Source organism: Passer domesticus, chromosome Z, assembly GCF_036417665.1.
Source record: "Passer domesticus isolate bPasDom1 chromosome Z, bPasDom1.hap1, whole genome shotgun sequence".
Classification (NCBI taxonomy): domain Eukaryota; kingdom Metazoa; phylum Chordata; class Aves; order Passeriformes; family Passeridae; genus Passer; species Passer domesticus.
In genome coordinates this window covers 24,618,585-24,643,349 of record NC_087512.1, presented here as the reverse complement: position 1 = coordinate 24,643,349, position 24,765 = coordinate 24,618,585, and the positions used below count along the sequence as shown (strand labels likewise).

At 35.1% G+C, this 24,765-nt stretch overlaps 1 protein-coding gene across 5 annotated transcripts in view; it reads right to left on the bottom strand.

Moving 5' to 3' along the window:
* AP3B1 (adaptor related protein complex 3 subunit beta 1) overlaps nucleotides 1-24,765 on the bottom strand; it is a 154,949-nt gene that overhangs the window by 107,868 nt on the left and 22,316 nt on the right. For all 5 annotated transcript variants that reach the window (XR_010352186.1, XM_064403014.1, XM_064403015.1 and 2 more), the window contains exons 4-7: nucleotides 21,385-21,480; nucleotides 18,992-19,152; nucleotides 15,489-15,555; nucleotides 7,067-7,246 (exon numbers count right to left, since the gene is read on the bottom strand). Coding sequence is in view for 4 of the 5 variants with exons in the window: in XM_064403014.1 (XP_064259084.1) it covers nucleotides 7,067-7,246; nucleotides 15,489-15,555; nucleotides 18,992-19,152; nucleotides 21,385-21,480 (504 nt within the window). In the remaining variant the exon portion in view is untranslated. The remainder of the gene's footprint in view (nucleotides 1-7,066; nucleotides 7,247-15,488; nucleotides 15,556-18,991; nucleotides 19,153-21,384; nucleotides 21,481-24,765) is intronic.

The window sequence follows — 24,765 nt, the reverse complement described above, 5'->3', positions numbered from 1 at the left end:
GTAAAAGTTCACCTCTTTTTACTCTCAAATACAAAAATTAAAGTGGAATTTGGAATTTGTATTTATATGTTTGGTTAAATGTTTGACCTGTCTTTCAGATTAAAATTTAACATCAATTTAAGTATCTCAAAAGGCAGTATAAGACATCAAGATAGCAAGCAAATGTGAACCAACTGCCAAGCAAAAATATTCTTCTACAGAGTTGCAAAGTAAGTGAACCATGAAGAAAACCAGTTAATTGTTAGTTAGTTTGGGACTGCAACCAAGAGAACACATCACACAGCACTCGTGGTTCTTGCGGCAACAGGCAATTTTACTTGGCGCAGTTCCCTTTACACAGTCCTTGAAAGCCTCGCGGTTGGTCCTGACTGGCTGAATTTGGTTGCCACCTGGCTAACTGGCCAATAGCTGTCTGTGCCCCTAATGGCCGAGACTGGTTGAGTTCTAATTAGGGTTATCCATGCCTGTGAGGCCTCCTGGCCAGCTGTTTGCCACCACAGTGCTCCTCCTTTTCTACTGTTCCAAGTACACGCTGTGCTTACATCAAACTATGTAGACCTCTTAAAGCAACTCAAGCATCTTTTCTCTCAGAAAAAAAACCAACTTTATTTTAAAAGGTAAGTTCAGTGAGAACATTTCCCATATATGGAAACATACTCATACATTTATTTTAATATTCATATAGCTTTAGGACTGTTTACAGCTACTAAAATGTTTATCCAATATTTAAATGATATTGGGACTACATCCATAACTCAATAGGTTAATTAGGAAACTCAAATTTTTAAAACACACAATTATTCTAAATTGTTGAAGAATGATAACTGTACTTGAACTTAGATCGGCAGTCTGAAAGGTGGCAGTTTGCTACCCTTACCAGAGAGTCTGACATACTCATTTAAACATCATCAATAGCCATTAAATCCTGCATTACAGATTTTTTTTCTCCTCCACTGTAATGCCTAAGTAAGCAAAGAAGCTGAAAGTATCTTAAAACATCTGCTCATTTACATGAATGGTATTCTCACACTAACAACTGGTGGTGTATTTATTCTATTGATAAACGGATATGTTGTTATAATTCAAGCCTCAGTTACCCCCACTCTTTTTGGTACATGGTACTGGTACTTTCCCAACCATAAAGTGCAACGGACTTGTGTGTACACTATCAAAGAGAAGAATGATCCAAATAATTTGATTTTTTTTCACATTTACTATACCCCATGGTCCTTCAGAGAGCTGCCACAACCAGTCAAGAATTCTGTCTGATATTACAAACAGAAGAAGTGTACAGGCTCAGATTCAGAAGCCTAAAGCTTTTTCAGAGCAGAGGTCTGACCTCACACACATGTTCCTCACACAACAGATAAATGTTTATTTTCGCAAAGTAGCCAAATAAGTTTATTTTAAAATTCTTCTAATTATCCAGAGAAAATCCTGGTACAATTATGAAAAGGCCACAAAAGTTACTAGACAGAGAGGTAATATTCTACAGACTGATGCGCAGAAAAAAATTCATGAGTACTCTGGCATCCAAGAAGGCCTCAAAGTAATCTAACACAGCATTCATTTCATACAGTTTACAAAATCTTCTATAAACAAGTAGCATTCAAAGGGCCAAAATTAAAGCTAGAAACTTTAGTGGCTCATGAGATGATTGGGATCTGCCACATCTAATATTTAAATTAAAAGTTATTAGCAGTTACATGGCTGATATTTAGATTTCTATAAAAATTTTTTTTTCCTTCCAATTAATTTTTATCTCCATAAGTCAGAGAAAATTACCTAGGCAGAGATAAAAAACAATTTTAACAACTTATTTGCAACAGATGGCTAGAATGCTTCTTATAATATATATATACACACACACACATAATACAACGAAACTCAGCTTGAGTCAAGAACATGAGATTAGGGTACTGCATGGAAACATAGAAACTGCTGGTCAAATTTGTAAGAAAATAAAGGGTTCCTTTCTTAGTTTGAGTTGATACACATATCTTAGAGAACCTGCCTAGAGAGAGTCTACTCACTGCTACTATTCCTGCAACTCTGTCATAGTACTAACAGAAACCAAGCAATACATTCTGCTGCAAAGACAAATAGTATTTTTATCTTCAGACTGTAGTTTTGTTACACCAACAATAAGTGCTGAGCAGCCACAAACCAAAACAAATCAGGAAATTAATGTGCCCCAAATTTAACCCTCTTGTCAGCTTTTCTTCTGCTGGAAGAGTTTTTTTATCCAAACTTTCCACAATCAGCTTGAGGTAGTTTTTTGGTTAAAAATCTATGCACTAAGTTATTCTCATCTTACTAATTAGGATACACAAAAGGAAAAAATAAAACTAATGTGACAGTAAAATAGCTAGCTAGTTCATTTTATGCCCCAAACACTTCACAAAATATCTTCAAATAAGTGAATCTTATATTAAACATTAACCCCACATTGTGCATATCTAAAATAACCTGGTCAGAGAGTACTGCACTCTGATAAAAAGGAAACAGTAACTGAATCCAGACTGTTCCAATTCACACTGAAGATTCTGATGGATATAGTAAAAAAGGAACAAATAAGCAGCATAAGACAACTTCACTGTAGACTAGTTTTCCTAATGTAGTTTTTCGCTCTTAGCAGCCAGTTTAGGGTCAAGAGAATTCTCTGGTCTCACAATCTTTTAGGGCAGGAGAAAAAATAAAATAAAATTTAAAACCCAGCAAGAATATCACCTGATATATCTACAAAGAAACTTCACTGAGATGATATGCTAAATAAGTAATACATACCATATAATGGTTAATTTTATCCTTAAAGATTGAATGCTATTTTGAGTATTTCTTAAATAGGCATCTATGCCTCCTTACTGCAGAAGAGCATAATAAAACTTGCAGATCCTCTACTGAGTTGGAAAACAAAAGAAGGAAAAGGCCTATTAAGGCTGATTAATTATTAAATTATGATATACATACAAAATACTTTTAAAGTGTTTTAATATGTTTCATTTTTACTGCTTTATCTAGGTAACCTAGTAAACTGGAGGCTATTACCCTGAATACACCGCTCTCTTCTTTTCTCAGCTTCTAAGTAGAGTATTTAGAAGTTTTATTACGCTCTGCAGTAAACCAGCAGAAATTATTCAGGGTGCTCATTACTGCTAACAAATTCTACAAAAGTAAAGGATGGACACTATTTTCAGTGTGCTGTGCTCGAAGCTTTATCATTCACAGTTACAGTTCCCTCAATGCACACCCCAACACAGAGAACAACAAAAAAATAAAACATCTAAAGCAGTTTTAGGTACTGCTCAGCTGTCTGAAGCAGCCATTAGACACTGAATACCGTCACACAAAATCATGCCCTTTAGGGCATACACTAAGAAATCATAACTAAAAGATACTGAGAAAGTACTGCAAGAGCAGGAAACACAAAGCATTTAACAAGGCAAAGAGATCACAGAACAGCTGAGGTCAGAAGGGACCTCAATATTTTGTCAGAACAATCAAGCAAAATACATATTTTCAATCTGTTTCTTCCTGTAATTATTGAGAGCTGGGCGACTTTCCGTGATTTATGCTTTTAGATATATAGACATTCAAATACTTCATGTTTTTCTCATAGAAGTCCTTATCCTTTCAGATTGTTTTCTTCATGCTTCATTTCCCCTTCCATCCCTCCCAGCCCAACAATTATGCCAAATTCTGACCATTTTAAACTGAGCAATAAATAATTATTATTCAATAAATAATGCTAAAATGTAAGCCTGAGACATGCTTCCCATAAGTAGTTATCAGGAATTTCATAATGACTGAAGCCCATGATCAATCTGAATTCACCATTCTTTTCCAATCCTTACTGAACACCAAGAGAGTTTATTTATGTCATCTTCAGTTGTCTGAAATGAAGTTGAATGGCCCTGAGAGGCACAGTTGTCTTGCAAGACTGCAGCTCCTAGCTCCATCTTGCTCTGTACAAGGACTATTGAAACTTCTGATCAAGTCACCCACTTTCAGAAGTTGCCCTCTCAAATGTCACACAAGTTTGGTGGTAACTCTGCGTACCAGGACAGCTGAAGTAGTTCCTACCTCCTGCGATCCTCATCTCCTTGCAGAAACAGGGCTGAACAGCTTGAAAACCAGTTCCTGAACTGCTAGACTGCCACTCAATGTATTCATGAGAACTACCAACAACATTATTTTACCCATCTTTATGTACTAATTACAAGCTGTTATGGTTCAGGAGGAATTACAAACAGCTTGGCAGTCCCAACAACTTCTGCAACAAGGGCAGGACAAAACATTTAAGCTGAAATGCATCACAGTTTTATCTGCTATCAAGTATTTTACTTCCCAGAAAACATGGAAGTGTTCTTAGCCGGTTGTAGTCCCAAGCAGGTATTTTTACTCCAGAATATGAGCATCTTGTCTCATTTCAGCCAACACATATTAAAGCAGAATATATAGAAAAAAGGTTATTCTGCGATTTGCATGCAATTACCCAAAAAGCCCCCTCAAGTATTTTAAGACAAATAGGATAAACCAAGGACATTCTTCCTTACTTAATTCACAATTAGAATTAAAAATCATACTCTTGAAAGAAGCTGGAAATAGGAATAAAAAGCTAAGTATTCTTGGTTAATGGGTAATTGCAACAATTTTAAGCATATTGCTCAAAAAAAGATCTTTCTCCATAACTGGTAAGTATTCAAAATTTTTTTTGAGACTTCTAAATGCTCAAGAAATCAGTTCCAAACATTACACCATTACTTGCTAGGAATAAGCTTAACTTAAACAAAAGCAACATATGCTCCTCAAAAAGTAAGGGAAAATTTTACTGAATAAAAATGCAAATATGCATTTTAGCAGCCTTGAATTTATTAATCTGATAGGTTTAATTTCCATTTTCCTGCATCAGCTTTATTTATAAAGTGTCGTGCCCTATAAATATGCTGTTATTTTCTATAGTCAAGCACCCTCTTAACAAATCTTCTCATTAATATGTAAATTTAAAGTCAATCGGTCTTCTCCCTGACAGCGCCATGAATTCCTAGTGCACTGTATAATCGGCTTTGACTTGGCATCCACTATTTATCATCAAAGATGTCAGTTAGAAAAATTATGGAAAATGCACTGCAATTGATATGACTGCAATCTACTTTGTCAACACTTAATTGTTCCTCAAATCATACATTTACATATAAACAGCCTAAATACTGATCCATAATGATGCAAATAAACTAAATTAAAAATCTCTTCTACTGCACAAGATGGCCTGTTGTATGATGAGTTCATTTAAGAACGTATTGACAAAGGCATGCATTTCAACTAGCAACACAAAAAAAATCTGCTAATTAAATTGCTGAGTAGGTAGACAAACTAAATTTTACATTGAAGATCTTGAAAGTGAAAACAAAGTGTTATTAATACTATACTACTGATGACTAATTTAAGGCAGTATTTTCACACACATCACATTCCTAGAGCAGAAGCCACAGCAGCAACTGTCATCCATCCAGTTTCAGTGAAAGAAGAATTAGAGTCTTAAATAAACCAAATCCCCTCAAAAACTCCAACCTCTCATTCTAAGACAGGAGGTCATCCTCTTCAACTTTCCTTTTGTCCAATTACAGACTAAAACTGGCTGAAACATATTGTGGGACTGTAGCTTAGGATAAACCAGATTATCAATTTTGATTCTCTCTAAATGTCAAAGAGAAGAATGCAAGTTGACTTCTTCCAATAATCAACATGTAATAAACACTGCCTCAAGGACATTAGGAAAGCATATAACTGAAATATCTTATTATCTAAAAATATTTTCCTTATTTTAAGCAATGTTATGGGAAGATGTGTTCTTATAACAAATTTACTTTTCATAAAAAAGGAAAAAGGGTGTTTCAGAATCTAACTAGTAGCCCAGAAATACAATTCTACTTCAGATATTTTTGCTATATTCATTATAATCCCTGTTTTTTTAAGAAGTTAATATAATCATAAACTAAACCAGACTGAACTGTTTGTCCAAATATATCTCCTTGTAATTAATTTCACACAATAAATTACACATATATTAACACAGAATGGCACTGTATTTCCATTTTTTCCCAGGCAAAGGATATTAAAAGACAGTTATAAAGAACTCATTGATAGAGTGATAGTTAATGTCATTCCCTATTCCAATGTTGAAACAAGGAATCTTAAAAAAATTGTTAATGCGCTAGGTATAAATGACAATAATCTGCACTAAAATGAACATTTTTAAACATGAATGGGTTTCCAATTAAATGGTAAAACTTAACACTAGTAATGTCCCCAAGCCTTTAATAAACACAAACAACCAGACTTGTAGAGCAATTTTAAACAGTTCTGTCCAGAAGTAATCTTTTAACTTAAAATGTCATTCAGAGTTAGATCTCTATTGAAATAATGTTAGCAGCATACATTTCTTGAGCTGTGCCCTTTTTACTGTAAGAAGTGACAGAATTTGTGACTTGAAAACCTATTTTATAATTTTTTAAAAGTATACTCATAGTTACACAATAGAAATGAAAATAACCACCTAATTTTTTACATTTCACATTTTAAATACATATGTTCAAGTCTTCACACAGTGCCTCAGCACATTAACAAAGCCTAGACAAGTAGTGTAATGCATAACAAGTTTGTTATGCAGTGGTTCTGGGTATCTGCAATATAAGTAGAGCCTACCCAGTTTCAGGACAGAATGGCAAACACTTCTGATTCTGACTCACGTAAAATTGTCTAAAGCAAAAGGCAACATGGCTTAAAGAACCACAGAAAAAGAGTCTCTCTGCTACCCATGGGATGTGCCACACATAAATAAGAAAAGGCTATAACCTGGAAGGAGAATTCTCAGGCTCTGAAGAAAGGTAGACGCCTTGTGTCAGTGAAATCTTAGAGAGCTGACTTACATATTTGATCTCTGTTTTTACTAAATTCTCCATAGAATTCTCCACAGAAATGCATCTTAAAAGAGAAAATAAATCCAACAATGGAAATAATTCAGAATGCAGGCTCACAACAGTCATTTAAGAAGTTGTAAACTTACCTTCCATGGACTTAAAAACTGAGTACGCGCATACCGGGTTAACATGTGGATTATGACAACTTGACCCCACTCTTCCACATCAACCAGCAAGTTACAGAGCTTTCGGTAGTTCTTGTGAATCAGATCTATTCTATCTGGACACACCTCCTCAAATGCCATCACCACACTCCCAGCTACCAGCTAGAAAACAAAATATAATCCAGAAGGTCAGTATTAGGTATACAGTTAGACCACAAGTGAGAATCAGAATTAATACTAGCAATTCTCAGCAATTTCAAATTATTTCTATTCAGCAAAAACAAACAAAACAACAACAACAAAAAAGTAAAGCCACAGAAACGGCTTTATTATCTTATTTAAAGTAGAATTGGGGTAAGGTTATTAGAACAGAGAAAACACTTGCTGTTTCTATTGCAGACATAAATCTTAGCTCCCAGCCCTGAAGACACAGTGCAATGTAAGCATAATTTTTTTTTTTCTTACAGATTTAGCTTCCAAATAAATTAACAGAGAACTTGCAATTAACTCAGAAGTAACAGGAAACAACAAGAAGTAAAATGTATGCCCAGCAAGATCTTCTGAGATTCTATCAACACTAGCCTGGTCAAAGTAAAGAAGAACTGGGCATTACTGGAATTCAAACTTCTCTCTCAATATAGTAGAATTAACTGTCACAGAAAATTTTATATTTATATTTTCATGAACACACTCCTCCTCCCCTCTCCCCCGCAAATAATTTCTGCATGTTGTTTAGCACTTCCTTAACAGTTACATAATTGAAGGAATTCATTGTTTATCTCCTGCTACGTTCTCACACAATTTTTTGCCTTCATAAGAAACATCTCTTTATTCATGCATAAAGATTATCATGCTACAACTACAAAACAGCTTTGTTTTTATGAGAAAATTAAATAGATTATCGATATTCCAGCACCTCAAGGATTACTGAAATCTACTGCCTGGATATTTTCTTTTAAAATAATGGGAGGAAATATACATTGGAGTTCCAGTTAAAATTCTGTCAGCAGGTTACTTTTAAGAAAAGATCAAAAGCTGACCATGCCTTATAAGGACATATAATTGTGTGCCTAGAATTAGTGTTCTTTCTCTTCTAATTGCTTTAATTAAGATTTGTTTTGTGTCAGAGTACATGTTAAGTCAAACAACTAAAATGATGATACTTTATATGAAGCAGCTGATATGTATGCAGTTAGCATGCATGCAGTATAGCCTTCTGGCAGCAAATTAATGTCATATTCTATCCGAGCACTTGGGATTTGCATTTCAACCTCTATAATTTCCCCAATGACTTAAAGTAAGCAATTAAATAGAAGTGCAGTTTATTGAAATGGTACTTTTTGAGAAATATTAAATACAATGATATTCATATGTTACATTTTTCTCCCTGTATTTGGCTGACATGTGGTTTATTAGTATGCGCTCAACACTACAATTGAAAGAAAACAGCTCAGAAGATAGTCTTGCTATTATGCTAAACAAGTCTCAGGCTCTGTGGGGATTTTATGAATTACCAATAAGAATAAACGTGAAGTTGCATTTATTGTCTCCAGCCTCATCCACATACTGGTACCTGCTGGTCCCAATAAGAATGGAACTCATTCCAAGGAACAAAATCTGATTATTTGATACAGCTAAATACACTTTACATCTAAAATAATTTACTGTAGCACAAAAACAAAAGCTCTTTTTTATCTGTTGTTGTACTAATCTTTCTTCTTAATAATGTGCTGCACCAGTAACCTATCTGTAATTAAAAACTGTGGAGAGTTGATGCTAAGGTGGGTGTTCAAAGCTCAGCAGAAGGCAGTGATTAATCCCAGACCTGTCCTGAGTAGGTATTCATTTAAGCCACAGAAGCTGTGAAGCTTTCCCACTGGAAAAGTGCAAAGTCCTTTTATCAGAATGCAGAACTCTGAACTACAGCTAAGGTCAGCTTGCAGAGGACAATGTGACAGACTTGAAGCTTTAGACGAAAGAGATAATACTTTAAGACCACACAGAGAGACTTTTTGTAGGTTACTGTTTCACATCAGAGACAAGAGAGAGATTGACACATATCAGTTTATGACTATCAGAATAGTCACAGTCTAATGGCTAAAAATACTCTTTTAGGTTCATAGGTGAAGGTCAACTCAGATTTCCAACAGTAATTCTAAAGAGAACACCCTTGTCTTTTACTATTAGTAGTTCAGTACACACATTTTGCTGTATTTCTTTTTTATTTGGATATGATTTAGCTTGAAAGCTGACAAAAATACATATAACACTAACTTGGATAATTTAAAACTGAGAATATAACCTATAAACACTGCTGGCTTTTTTAAAGCTCAGTTACTATGAATAAAGCACAACAACTTAATACAAAGAAAGAGTTAAAGTGGAATACAGGAATTTGAAACAATTGCTTATTTCAATTTACATCTATCTCCTACTCAAGTTCACAATGACCATGCTGTCACTTGTGAACACTTAAAAGACATTAGTAAAAAAATTGAACCTATGCTATGAAATGCAAGAGGTGCACTGGATAAACAAGCATTTTATTCCTGTGGCAAGTCCCTAGGTTTACAAGTTAATATAGGAACTGCCATTCATCATGACATTATTAAGATCATGCCTCTCTCCCCATTATTGTATTTTCTAAAATTTGGCTTTTCATTTGAAAGTGGAAAAAAAAAGTAAGAATGTGACAGACTGAAAATACACTGGTAACAAGCAGATTTCTCTGAGTAAATTTCCTAAGGCTTTCTTAATAAGAGATTATTTTCTAGTCTACACTGTTTCCCCTATAGTATGATCCTACTATATATCTAAACATCAGTGGAACAGCTAATAATCTTTGTTTATTAAATGCTCAACATTCCATAAAAGTATTTAAAATTAAAACAAAATGATTCAATCAGAATATAAAACCAAAAAATATCAGTTTCTAAAAAACAGTCAGTTAATTTCCATCTCACTGTGTCAATAGTAGCTTTTTGTATAAGGAGAAAATATAAATCACTCCAACAAAACTAGCAATGAGCTCATCAAATTCAAATGCTGCTTTCCATTTATGTATTTTTTATATTAAAGCAATAAACATGGTTCATTTGTCTTCCACTAGGTGCCACATTTTTCTGTGCTGTTGCTATGAACTTCAGCCATTAGCTGTGCTCCAAGGTAAACTATATGAACCATCAACAAAAGTGACACCCAATCTATGGAGTTCATATTTTCTCCAGATTATCTATGCTAGTTGACAAGCTGGTAATGAAAAAAATCACACTAAGCAAATGGTTCCTCTAATAACAATAAATTTTCTATAAAATTATGAAGGGTACAAAACGTTTCCTTGCATCTATTTTGTCATGAATTCTAATTAACGTTGTGAAAACCTGAGAGTGCTGGGTCATCACAAGAAGTGCATCGAGGTTTGATTGATAATACAGTGCAAGTTGGCCCATGCTGCCACGATTCTTCTCTCTTAAATTAATGGCCACCCCACCTGCCCTAATCATACAGCCCAAATGACATTCCCCTTCTTATTTCAATTTTCTGGAGGCAAGGAAAGAGGAAAAGATCAGTCATTTATCTTCTAATAGCTGGATAATAGATCTATCACAACAAAACATCTGCACAAACTCAGTAATTTTTCCAACAAAACTGAAGCATTTGCCATCATAAAATCAATAAGTTAAGAAAACACTGTCTTACCCACACATTTGGCTTCTAAACTAAAATATTACATTATCAGCTGAAGACTACTGTTGAACAGAAAAGTATCCATCTCTCTTTTCCCATTATGCCCAAATACACTGCTTTAGTGTAAGAGCAAGATCTTCATCACAAAGCCATCACCAATTCCTAGGATGATTTTTTAATCAAAGAAATGTCACTGAGAAAGAACCTGCACTTCATCTGGTAGCCATGCAGTCTGCAAAAGAAATCTCTAAACTCACATATGCAAATATGTGAGTATAGATGCAAATAAGGTCTTTTCAGCCCCAAAAAGGAGTTAATACAAAGTTACATGTTATCATTAATAGATAATTATAACACCACAACAAAATAATAAATTCATTATAAAAGAGGTATGTACCCATACAAAATAAAATCTGATCAAAGCTAGAGACGTAAATCAGCAATAAATTTGGGCATTTTTAATATACCCATCATCCATACAAATATATCCCAACTACATCCTGCCTTCCTTTATTGATTAAGTTTTTAATATATTTGGGATACTTTAATTTAGACTGTGGAATGCAAGTCACAAGTTCTTTTTGCTTTACAGGTTTGGATAACAGGCATGATTCCTTTTCAATGCCAACATGGATTTTAATTTTTTTTTTACCTGCTATAACTCAGATACCATTAATGAACTTGATTTTCATTGTTGTTTACCCAGCATTGTAAAACACACGGGCTGCTAACTACAGTCCTTTACAGTATCTTTTTCTTCCAAAAGAAACTTTTGCAACAAACCTTGCCTTAACCTATATGTTAAAGCTAGGTTACCACTAAACAGAAAAAAGAGAACTAGTGTGAAGCAATACAGAATCAACTAAAAAGAAAAGGGAACTAGTTTGCTCTACAATATCCAGTTATAGTTTCACATATGACTAGCCATATTACTTTCAGAGAAAATTATTTTAGCATAGAATACAAGCATGCTCTTATTTTCCCTTCTATATAAAATTGCATCAACTGCTCAACTACCTAGAATTACTAGAAAAACAAAAGGAGGAGATATTCATGCTCTTGTACCTGTTTATAAAAATGTTAGGTACTTGTAAAGCAAGGGTAAAACCACAACTAGGAGTTTATAGGCCTCAATAATAAAAACACTTGTAAACATCTTAACTGTTTAAAATTTAAATTCACTTGCAAAAAATCACAGATTGGTTGGTAGACTCTAATTCCTAGTCAGCTACCCTTGAGGGTATGTTAACAATGGCTTGCACTTGATAATTTTGCATTTTAGATTAACCAAGAGCTTGCATTTTAATTGAATCTTTGTGTTAAGACACTCTACTCCTAGAGTGATTTTTCATTTATCTCACCAGAAATTTTAATGAAGTGCTGGGTTAAGGTTATATCTCACCTCATTTTAAGTTTTGCTTACCTCAGCTTATATTAAAATCTACTACTGATTGAGATCTAAAAAAAAATAAACACATCCTACACTGTCTAAAAAAGGACTTAATTTTACTATAGTAAAATTCTCCTCCAGATAATGTCTTGCTATTTCAAATGTAAAATTAGTCTGGCTAATTGAAATATATTGTGTCTTTTCTGTGTAGCAAAAACTGCATTAATAACATACAACAGCATGTTCACTCTGAAAAAACCTCCTGGTTTACAGAAATTTAGAGGCATCTATACTTATTACCTATTCTACCTCTAACACAGAGATTATGCCAGTAAATTTCAAAAATCCTGCCTGAGGTCAAATAGCTACAGAAAATAAAGATTTTGAGTAAAAGTTTACTTCTCATTAAAGTGCAGTATCAAATATCACCTGAATAATATCAGACTGTTATATACATAGTTAATGTTACTAATTACATTCTCCCTCCAAACATGGATAAAAAAATCAAGCTGATTAAAAAGAAAAAATAAAAATTATAAAAATGATAATCAAATATATAATTAGAAAAAATATAATCAAAATAACCAATAATCAATCAACAGTGGATTATCTCAGATCCAGTGATTAATATACAATATATTATGACTTGTCTGAGAATTATCAGCCCTTAAGTACATAGATGTGCCAAAAGTAACTTGACATTTCCATCAAGTTAAAAAAGTTGGAAAACCATTGATATTCAATTACGTCACTAGGACTCTCCCACTCTGAGAGTCCTAGTAAAAAAACTATTTAATGAACAAACTGATTTGTTGACATTAGATTAGAGCTAGCAGGAGATGACAACTGATATTAATGTAAGAGAATGGCTCTGTTTAAGTAGAAGAAATCCAAAGATTTCAAACATTTGTGGTTCTAGTTCCACATTATGAACCTACAGATTTCAGGCACCTTGACTGTCAAACAGACAACAGGAGCTCCAAAAAGCTGAGACATTCCACTAATCAAGTACAGGCACTTCATAAGTCTATGGCCAAAAGCTGTTGTTTTACAGTTTGGTCCAATTTAAAGAATTCCTATGGCAGCAAATGGATCTAACTTTCTTCAGTATGACTGCAAAATACTTTCTAAAATGTTTATCTTTTTTATGTATGTTGAAGGAGCTTTCTTTTTTAGGGTATGTGTATGAAGTGAAGTGAAGATTCCCCCAGAGAAATCAAGAAGATGAATTGAATTAACACATATTTCCCCAGAATGTAGCCTTATTAAACCTATTAAGTCAACAGCCTAAGGCCACATATGTACACACCTGTACTTAAGGACCACCACCTATAAGCAGCTGCATCTCTTCCAATTTTAAAGGCTGAATCCAGCTACAAATGGCACTCTTGATTTCTCCACTGTGAGCAAATTGCTGTTTTCCAATTAGGGGCAAAGAATAAGCTTATTCAGATTGGAGTTACCTGCTAATAAAACACTTGTGCACTATGCACTTTCTGTTAAATGTGGAGGCTTTCTGGGAACATTCAGTGGTACATGACAAAAGATAACTACTTAAGATAAAGTTTTGTCATGCTAGAGTAGTCCTTCCAAAGCTATGAAAGACTAAACAGTCATCCATTTTAGACCACCACAAGCTGTGGAGTCTGGGGTAAAGGGGAACACTTAGATGCAGAGAGCCTTAAAGAGAGATCTGTATGTTTTCTTTCTGAAATAATTAGTCTTCATGTTAGTTCCCAAACTAGTAAGACTTCTGAAGCAGAGATGTCAGCTCAGACTGGAAGCAGGTCTCACTAGGGAATAGACAAAGAGGGATCAGAGGGAGCAAAAAAGTTGTAGCAGTTAACCAAGTATGTCTCCAAACAAGCCCAGCAGACCTAAGTCTAGTCTATAATTTTCAGCTACTGCTTCAGCTGGTATCATTATAAGTATGGTGTCCAGTACGCAGCATATGAGCCCCATAGGCAATGAGCCCATTACCTCCTCATGAGTAATTCCAAATTCCAAGGAGATAAAAGATTCAAACTTACTCTATACTTCTTTTGTTAAAGTAAATGTGTAAATGACTAGGCATGGGATAACCATTTACCATATGCTATAAGGCCTAAGAAACAGAGTACAAACTCAGGGATTTTACTTTTTTTTTTTGGTAGTTTTTAGCCCTCTATTCCTCCACTGGTATTAACAACCTGATCCCACATTCACATACTGCAGGAGCATGAATCATTAAACAAAATACATGAAGAACCCCTGCAGGTGCAGCTTCACACAAGCTCAAAGGCGTCTGTCAAATCAAGCACACATGCAGTCAGGAGACCTAAATGATTTACTGTCTGCTGAGCCACTAAGCTCTAACACACCTCTTTCAGCAACCCTTCAGCGGCAGCTACAGGATGTCTTTTAGCCAACAGCACCTTTTATGCTCTGAACACCTCGACTGTCTAGAACAGGATACAGTCCTGGATACTGTATCCTGGAGGATACAGTTGTAAGTGTTACAAAAAGACTTGGAAAACAGCAGATGAAGCAACACACTATCTGGTACTGAGTAAGACTTTCACTTAGTCAATAAGGATTACATTCATTAAATTAGTGATCTGAATAAGAAGAACATGAGAATGTTTTAACTCAAAAATCTGGTTTCTCTTACTTTGATTCTTTGGTCAATTAGCTTTCTAGTTCACAAGTGGGAAACTTATTTGCAAAATAAAATTAACTAAAGATTGTGAGACATCCAGGAAAACTGCAGCTATACAGGACCCGTTAAATATAACAGGAGTGTTAAATTTACAGAAATTATGCCAGAACATCTCTTTATTTACCAGAGTAGAAATGAAGATACTGGCAAGAACGAACAACTGCACAGCAAATATAATTTTTTAACAACTATACACACTGCAAGACAGATGGACATCACTGTGTACCATACACAAGCAATTTATTCCTACACTACTACAAATTTACTGAAATCATCAAACTAATTTCCCAATGAAAAAGTGCATATAAAAATTTATAAACACTTGCACACTGATTCATATTATTATATAACTTTGATTTTCAAAATAAAGTTTAAAGAAGCATACATAAAACATATGCTAACAAAAATATTAATTAACAGATTCATGATGCAAGTAAAATGACATCTTAATAAAGGAGAGTCACTATCACAGTCATACTATAAATGCATAAATACACAATGATACTTATGTCTAAAACATACAAAATCACATTGGCAACGGTTAGGAAAGTGTATAACTTATTGCTGAATGACAGTCTCAGGAGTAAACTATAAAAATATATGCATTCTGTCAAAAATCTGTTTCTTACCGTACTTCTATCCTTCAAAAGCTTTTCTATCACTTCAATCAACATTTCCTTTTGCTCTGGATCAAGACTAGAAGGAAAAATAAAATTATTTTAACTAATTTGATCAGACGTATCCAAAATTAAAGCAGGTTTGATTTTTGACCTTTAGACACAAACTAGGAACAAAGAACTTGAAGAAACCACTTCCAGAAAAATCAAATATTCCAAAGAACTCATTGTAAAGGAACTTGGCTGAAAGTAGGTTAGGAGTATAAAATTAAATTTAAAATGTAATTTTATCTTATACCCTTCATGTGTGTTCTATGGGAAACTTAAACTCATAAAAAAACATTAAGACAGGGTAACCAACACGAAAGAGAACTTGACTGAACTTCAGATGTTATGTGACAAGGTTCTCACTGCTCTTGCAGAAATTAACTTCAGCATGAATACAATTCAGTGGTGAATGAACATCAGGACAAAGAAGATTCATACTTTTATTATCTAATTATCAACATAAAGCTTTGAGTAAGACACTTCTAAGTTAATCACAAAAAAAAAATCACTTTTAAGTTAAACACTAATTTTAGTCAGAAGCATTGGAACTCAAAAATGCAGACATTGTATTCAAGCGTATCTATACAAAGTTGGTGTGCAAGCTAATGGAAAATAGACTGCGTCCTAAATAAATAGCAAATGCAGAGGAAAAGCAAAAGTTGCAAGCAACAACCTTTGTAGTGTCTTTTCACATTACAAGAGTAGAGAAAAACATGCCAGAAATATCCACGATCGTCAAACTTGCTTCTTAGGCAAGTAAGGACAAACTTTTCACTCCAGCTGTTTCCCCTTCATGGATCGATACAGCATAGAAGAATTTAAAGCCAAGTCAAAAGAAAATACAAAGTGAATACAAAGACCCTTAGAGATATGTAGTTCTACGCCTTTGAAAAGTCATTTCAACATGGATAAAATTACAGGTAAGTGAGAGAGTATTTGGTCATTATTGCATACTTCAGTTTTAATGCTGAGTGATGGACTGCCCTAATGCACAGTATATCATTCCAGGTAAAGATTCACAAAGTCATTATCTGGCTGAGTACTCCTTCACTAAGGCCCTAAGACCTAACAACATCAGAACACACAAAATGCGTAACAGAACTTTGTTAGAAATTACCATCATCATAAGCAACACAACAGTACATTGTTCCACAAGTACTTTCACAATTGCCTTTCATTCCAACTTCTATTTTTGTAAAAAGAGTTTTACTGGATCTTCTGTCAAGGACCAAAACCTTCAGAGGAAAAGCCAAAAGTCTCTGAAAAAGTTTTTATTTCATATTTTTAAAAATTGGCAAAAAATTTTGAGAGAAAGGAATACTTAAAAAAAAAACCACAAAAAAAAAACTTGAGCAAAACCATATTTTATGTGATCAAGAAACTCTTCAGAAAGGTGTCCAATAAATGAATTTACTGTTCCTCCCCCTCCACTGTCCTAGTATTTAAGACAAGAAAGGGATAATTTTCAAAGAGAAAATAAAAGAAGAGGCTAAAGATGTCTATGATTTCCTCCCATTATGACTTTTAGTACTAGTATGGAACCTAGTAATACTAGTGATAGGAAGTGGTCCTTCTCCAAACCTCACTGCAAACATAGTATAGTTTTCAACTGATAGACAGAAACTACTAATATCTTTAAAATGCATTCTTAAATAAAGTAAGCAAAAGGTCTGACATCTGCAGTGATGAAATTACTTCAACATAACTGGCAATATTGACTGCATTGGACACAAATGTTGTGTCAGACTATGTCTGAAATCTTTTCTGTTTGATATGTAAGATTCCTGCTGCTAGGATTGACTGAACTGCTAATAAACAAGCTCTTCTAGGGCAGACATCCATCCAAACACCATGACACTAAATACAGGAAAGACTGGTGTATCGAACTTGCATCCAGAACCCTGACTAGAGTACTAACTAAAATACAGAGCTATCAAAGAGGCAGAGAAGCTGGGAAAACCAAAAAGCAAATGGAGCATACAGATATATTAGAATAAACTGTTACTACTTCTGACTTAAATGGGTTGCAGAAGATGGAGTAGCTAGATGTAGGAGAGTGTATTAACTGTTTAGTTTTACTTTAAAAATCCATCCCTTCTGGATTCTGATTCTGACCAACTTAAAAATAAGTATTCTGAAATTACTTACTTGTTGCAGAAGGCCAATAGTCAGCCTTGCCACCAATGTATGATCAGTATTGCTGAATTGTCTAGCTATCAGTCATGAACATTTTTAAACACGGTATACAGAGATGGCCTGTTAACTACTACCTATTCTTAATTGCTGCCAAGCCAACTAGGTCTACCTGTGGGCAGGTTAATTTGACAGCCTCTTCACCAGTTCCCAATACTGCTGCTTCCTCCAGTGAGCAAGAAAATTATACTCTCTCCCTTGGTTCCATGGTTAACTAGCACTGTGAGATAGCATTTGTATTAGCTAGCATTTGTACTTGCTAGCTTTTGTACTTGCTAGCCTTTGTACTGGCAAGTTTTGAAAATGTGAAAATAGAAGTTCACTTCTTTTCATAAACAGCTCCCAAATCTTACTACTAAGGACACAATTTTTAACTCCAGCTGCTCTGAGAAGTAATCATGATGCTTACTCTAGTCCAGGTAAGGAGGAATTTCCAGCTACAGCAGTTCAAAATCTTGCATCATGATATCTCGGACACTTGCATGAAGAAAGCTTTTGAAGGATGCACCCTCTGAGGCCCTCTGAACCATTATGGAAACAGAACATCAGTTTCACCAGTTTTCCTTTGTTATGTAAACTCATGTCCATTTTACTACCACTAGGAATACATGGAAAATAGAAGGAGGTAAGGCCAGTTTCTCCAGACTCTGTTACTGTGTTTTTTACCTGAATCAGAATCTCTAACATCTCTCAACCTCCACTTTTTGGCACAGGTGAAATGAAAGTGAAGTAGTAGAATAAATACCAGAAAATGTTTTGCAAAGGTACAGGTTCTGTTGACTCCACCTCTGCAAACCAGTACCTATATCTTTATAAGAACTGTTACAAAGCAAGAATTTCTGAAGTAGGAAGATCTGAAAGATTTGGACTTGCACAGATAAAGTTTCTAGAAGTTAGCATTCTTTTGTCACATGTGCTGCAAACTACCTTCAGGCAAATGCCTCAGGATGAAAGATACACACTTGTAACAGTGAATTCATATATTCTGAGAATACCCATGAAAAGTTGTTACATAAATGAAAATAACTAGTATCTTAAAAACAAAAGACAGTGTATCAGTTTCTTCTTGTATCTCTTTATAGTTAACCTGTTAAGTCTAGCAACCAAGAGAATTGCTGGAATTACAACAAAACCAGGTGAGTGAGACAGAATGTCTACACTCACCCCATCTTTTAAAGAAATGGATCTGAGACATGCTAAATTCACAGTAGTCTTTATAAACAGAGCCCACAACTATTGCAAATTGTTTTTCAATAATTATCAGAATCACTTACCTGTACAGTTTTTGGATTGCATGGGCTGCATTCTTTCTCACATAAGGAGATAAATCAGAAGAGGCTTCCTTAATAGCAAGCATCATAATAGGAACAATAATTGGGACACGTATACTGGATAAAACTCTTAAAGCACTTGCACGGATTAACTGATTAGGATCCTAAAGAAAAAGAGTGAAGAGGAGAAATAAAATAAGATAGCGCAGAAACAAATCATTAAATACACTGCTCTGCTTACACTAATTAGTGACAACACATTAAAACATGTAAATCTAAGTCAGACTTGCAAGTGACAAGCCATGCTAATAATTTCTTCACACAAAGAAATTTCCAAAACAAAAAAACCAACCAACCAACCAAACAAAAAGTAAAATAAATAAAGAGAATATTAAACATCATGAAAATATGAAAATTTTACAAAGGAAAACATTAACATCATGCAATTTTCCAGATAAAATATGTTAATTGTGGATAAAAATATGAATATTTTATTTAATAATATAATAAATTTGTGGCAATCCAAGTGGAAGTCAGATATTCTGAGAGACACACTAACTCAATTTTATTACTTTTATTTACAAAATGTCAAAAAAGTTGTTCTCAGTTGTGACATTCCCATTCAAGTTCTTCACAAAATATCCATTTTATGCTTTACTGCAAGATATAAACTGAAGTCAGTAACAAAAACAATTTCAAAGAACATGTCAAAATATTAGGCTAAAGGTTTTGACACTTCTTTCTATTTCTTATTCTCTCTTCTTCTGCCCCAGTTCTTGGTCAATATTTTACAATACTAGGGTTAGCCTGGAGATCCAACACATGTGTATTTGGATGAACTATTATGTAAACTTTATCCGTTAATCATGGGCTTGGAACACAATGGAAAAAATGTTGCTTAATCAAGTACTAAATCCCCTGAAATCTAGCAAAGTGAAATTGCAGCATCAGTAATTCATTATACTATACAGTGTCTTGACAGAAGTTAACCTCCCAAAGAACATTTCTCCCACGGACTGAGAGCTAGCAACACATATTTTCAGATTGGTATTACCTAATTATCAATTAATCTAAGATCTCAAAATCCCTACATCTTAGAATCTTCTAAGTAGTAAGTATCTGGATGATAGCCCTTTATTTGACTGTTTTTGGAAAAAGATCTCATTCCTACTAGAGTCTGTGAAGCTCATCTGCAGCCACTAAAGTTTAAAATTAAAAGTTCCTTCGATAGAGGGAGGTAAAAAAAATCTCCACACAAAAAGCCAAATTATAATCATTGTAAAATGAGAAACAAAACATTACAAAAAATTAACAGAGATCTATCTCTCATAGCAGGCTTAGTAATTTCTTTAGTTGCTGACAATCTCCACTAGTTTGGTGTCTACCCCCTTGCCACACCACCAGTTCTTTTTCTGCTGCTCAGCCACAACACTATCACTCCTCCCTCTGCTCTCAATACCCACAGCTTTTAAGAGTTATGCCATGAGGGGTGTTCACTGTATACATATATCACAAACAACACTGGATACAAAGTCATTTGGATTCTAGCTTTTCGTGGCAGTCAGAGATAGTAAAGGCAGTACATATGACATTGGGATGAAAGTTCAAGGGAAGGGGACAGAAAACTCTCTAGTTGATGTGGGATCCTCCTACAGCTGCACAACTGGTGCTCCGATTGCAACATTTTCCAACAATATGCAAGGCGTGGGTTAAGTGACAAAACTGAAATGAGCCTAGAATACAAGAAGAGTACACAAAAACTCCAATATTCTCTGACTATAAAAACTGGCCAAATTTCAGAACAGAGACTTAAATCGTTCTTCTCTCCACAGTCACACTTCAAAGGCAATCCTAAACTTTGCTCTCTATAATCCTTTTTCTCATTGTTACTTCATTTGAAACAAAAGTGCACAAAAAGCTATTTTTTTCAGTGCTTTTGATGAAAAAGTACTATGTTCAAGACACTGAATATTTTAATTTAGGTACTACTGTCTTCCCTATGTTTCAATTCCCTGTTGCACACCAAGCTCATTTTTTAACATAAACTAAAAGAAATATAGGTGGTTCATGGTAATAACGGGTTCTTTTTTCCATACGTACAAGTTACATTGGAATGAGAAAAGTCATTCCAGAAATTAAATGTTTGGCATGTGGATTTGAAAGCACCATTCTGGTGTTTTTCTTAAGTGAAGCAATTTTACTTCTTTCAGGCTTACTTAGCTGCTTGACAAGGTTTAAGGTAGCAGAAAAAAATACGTCAATCACATAACTTAAAACTGCTTTAGCAGATGTAGATATTTACATGCTTTAGTTTACCATACTACACTTACACAGATATATTTTTTTGTGCTACCAGCTCAGAATTCCCTATAAAATGTTATTTAGTAGTCACTCACTTTCAAAGCACGCTGGAAAGTACTGATGGACAATAATGCTAGATCTTGCTGCTCCTCTGCGTAGCGCATCAGATAAACATACACAAGCTTTTTTATCTGAAAAGGAAAAACACTGTGAATACCACTATAAGAAAGTTTTACAATTCTATAAAAGTAGCTCCTAGGTTTCACATTTTTATTAACATTTTCTTCTTTGAAGAAAAAGCTAACAGATCCCGGAGCACTCACATGCTTCTCCCAAAGTCTTATGAAACGCCTGAAGTGCTGCAGTGCTACCTAATTAATGAAACAGTCAGATGAAGACTAATAACATGAAGTTCTGCTTTATATTATTAACAAGTAAATTAAGACTATAATAATCTAAGATGCTGACATGGGGAAACCAATCACTTGAGCACACATTTTTTTCCTTACCGAAAATAGGTTAAAGTGAAGTAGCCAAAAATTTCAACAAGACCATTTTACCCTGAAGCTTAAAATAAATTACTTTAACATATCTGTAAGTGAATATAACTTACAGCTGAACTGTGGTAACTTGCTCACCTCAAATCTGATCAGAAGAGCACTTATCTTGGATGAAAACAAAGGATGTTAGACTCACCGCTGCATGACTACAAGCATTCAAAAGATACAATATAAGCAAAGCACACTACAAAGGATGCAACATCCAAAGATTAAGAAAACCTCAGTATGATTTTGGGGAGGAGGGTATTCAATTTAGTTCACTTTGCCCCTCATACCCAGGAAGCAGTGAAAACATTTTTTTTACATTTAAGTAGTAAACTGACTGTTGGGTTTTATAATGGAAAATTCTGAAAGACCCTCAACTACAGCTGCGCTAATAATTACTGTCACTATCAGAAGATCTATCTTTGTGCCAATTCTGGCAAAAAAAACGTAATATTAAATCACAGAAGGTTACACCATACTAAATTATTTTTTGTTCAGCTATAGAGAAGTAGCAATCAACATTGACCACAAGAGGCCTGTGCACTGAATGACTGCAGGTGTGCAAAGAAAGCCTCCTTTCCTTGAAACCACTCTGTGACTAGAAATGGAAGCACTCAGAGCTCCGTGACTACACTATTCTTTTACCATTTACCTTCATTCAATGTTAAAATGCTCTGTTCCATAAACCTAATCATAACAGGAGCACATTAGGCTTGAGGAACACAGGCAGATTTGTTTAATTAAGTTATCAATATAAGCACATCAAAATCCATGAATTATTGATGAAGACTTATTTTTGTTCTATATCACCAATTGTTCATTAGGTCACATTTTGTATCCTTACCATCCATGACTTAGTGCACATAACCAAGCTAAGGTGAGCATGCACTTACAACAAAAAAATCATAAGGCATTTCTGTAAACAATAAGGTGCCCTTTGTGTCTCTTAAAATAAATTAACTTGTTATACCACTTCTTCATCTCCATTTTCCTGCATCGGAGCACTGAGTCCTGATTTTAAAAAATATAGCAGCCATTTCTGGGCAGAAAATTCACATGGATACAAAGTCACAGAACTGCAGAATGTTCTGAGATGGAAGGGACCACAAGGATCATTGAGTCCAACTCTTCAATGAATGGCACATACAGGGACAGAACTCACAACTTCGGTGTTATTAGCACCATTCCCAACCAACTGAGCTACTCTCAGGGTTACTAAGATAAATCTATGTATTTTATGCTACTGCATTGCCACAACTTGTACAGACAGATTTGGTTAAGAATTCTTAGGTATAGGGAAAAATCTGGCAAAATATTTTCAGGAAACAGGAACAATGTACTAAGAATCTGACTTAATCTAATTTCTCATAAAGCATCTTAAGAAATGGACCAAGACAAATGTTCCTGAGACAGAAAAGGTCTAACTAGATGGCTGTAAGTACACCTACATTACAACCTAACTTGTAATCTAATTCAAATTGATAAAGAAATTTGTCAGACGGCTTTACTGAATATGCTGACCTCTTTTAACAGTCTCTTCCTGCACAAATATGTTAGCATTAAGTGATGAAAAAATTAGTAAGTAGGGAAGTTTAACTACAGCATAGATGATGACATGTGAGTTCACATAACTGTCTATTTGTTTTAAAATAGGAGAAAAGGCCCATAAAATATAAACAGTTAAAGGCTTCTACTAATAATGTTTGGTTAAGTGATAAGACCTCATCTTCACACCCATAAAACATCTCTCCCACAAGGGGGATGGAGGGATGTGGGCACACAACATCCTGCTCTAGTTTCTCCCAAGCCCATGACAGGAATCATCAGCTCAGAGATGCAGAAAGAAACAAAATAATAGGAGAGAAAACAAATTTAGGACTCAAAGAAAGGATACCCTGTTACACTCCTCCCAGAAAAACCTCAGGAGAGCTTCAGCTGCCCAGGTGTTAAAACCACCCAGAGTCAACAAGACTAGAACACCTTTCAGACTGAAGGTGTTTATATGTACAGAAATGGGACACAGATGAAAAGTATTTTAGACATGACATGAGATGTTCTGGGGAAGAAATAAAGTGAATGTGAAGCAAGGGCAATCTACATGATCTGGAAAGGAATAAGAGGACTGAACAGTTTAATAATTGGTACATCTATCCTTCTGCTCCCTGCATGTGAATAGCACAATATATTGCACTGAGTAATTAAATTTCATTTTGAACTGTTTCTCTTGGGGAGATACTCTTTATTTGGTGTGAATTTTTACACGCCTACAACTAGTCAGCCCACAGGCTGGAGGGCAGCTATGTCCGTGGGCACCAGCAATTAGAGAGACCAGAGTGAGGGGACTTAAGTATGACTCCAGCAACTGCAATGTGCCATCATGCTTTAGGGATCTCTAAGTCCAGGGTGGCCAGCATTTGGAAAAACTGAGGGCCTGGCTGCCAACGCCTAGGCTGGGACCACAGGCTAGAAGGCCCAAAAAATGTGTGTAACTGAAGAGACCAGAATATGTGAAAACAAGCACAAACCAATGTGTCTCTGGTGCATCAAGCTGCACCAGCTGACAAGTAGGTGAAGTGGTCTGGGAAGGAAGTAGGTGTGGGTGTGAGTACCTATGGACAAGGCCACAGGAGGAACTGGCTATGCCACAGACCAGTGAAGTTCCCTCCAGCTGCAAGGAAAGCCCATGGCCTGTGGGTCTCTAGGGGCAAGAACCATGGTTTTTTGCAAAACCATAGGGGTTGATAGTAGAGGAGCAAGGAAGTTCTGGCCAGATCCACTTGTATATGTGCAGAGGTGCACACACTTGAGTGTCCAAGGGCAAGCCCATGAGGAAGCAGGAGAGTCCTGGTTTAGAGGGATTCATATGTGTAAAGATGTTTGTACCAGCAAAGGAGAAAGGGCTTATATGCCCTTAGGGGTTCATATGTCGAG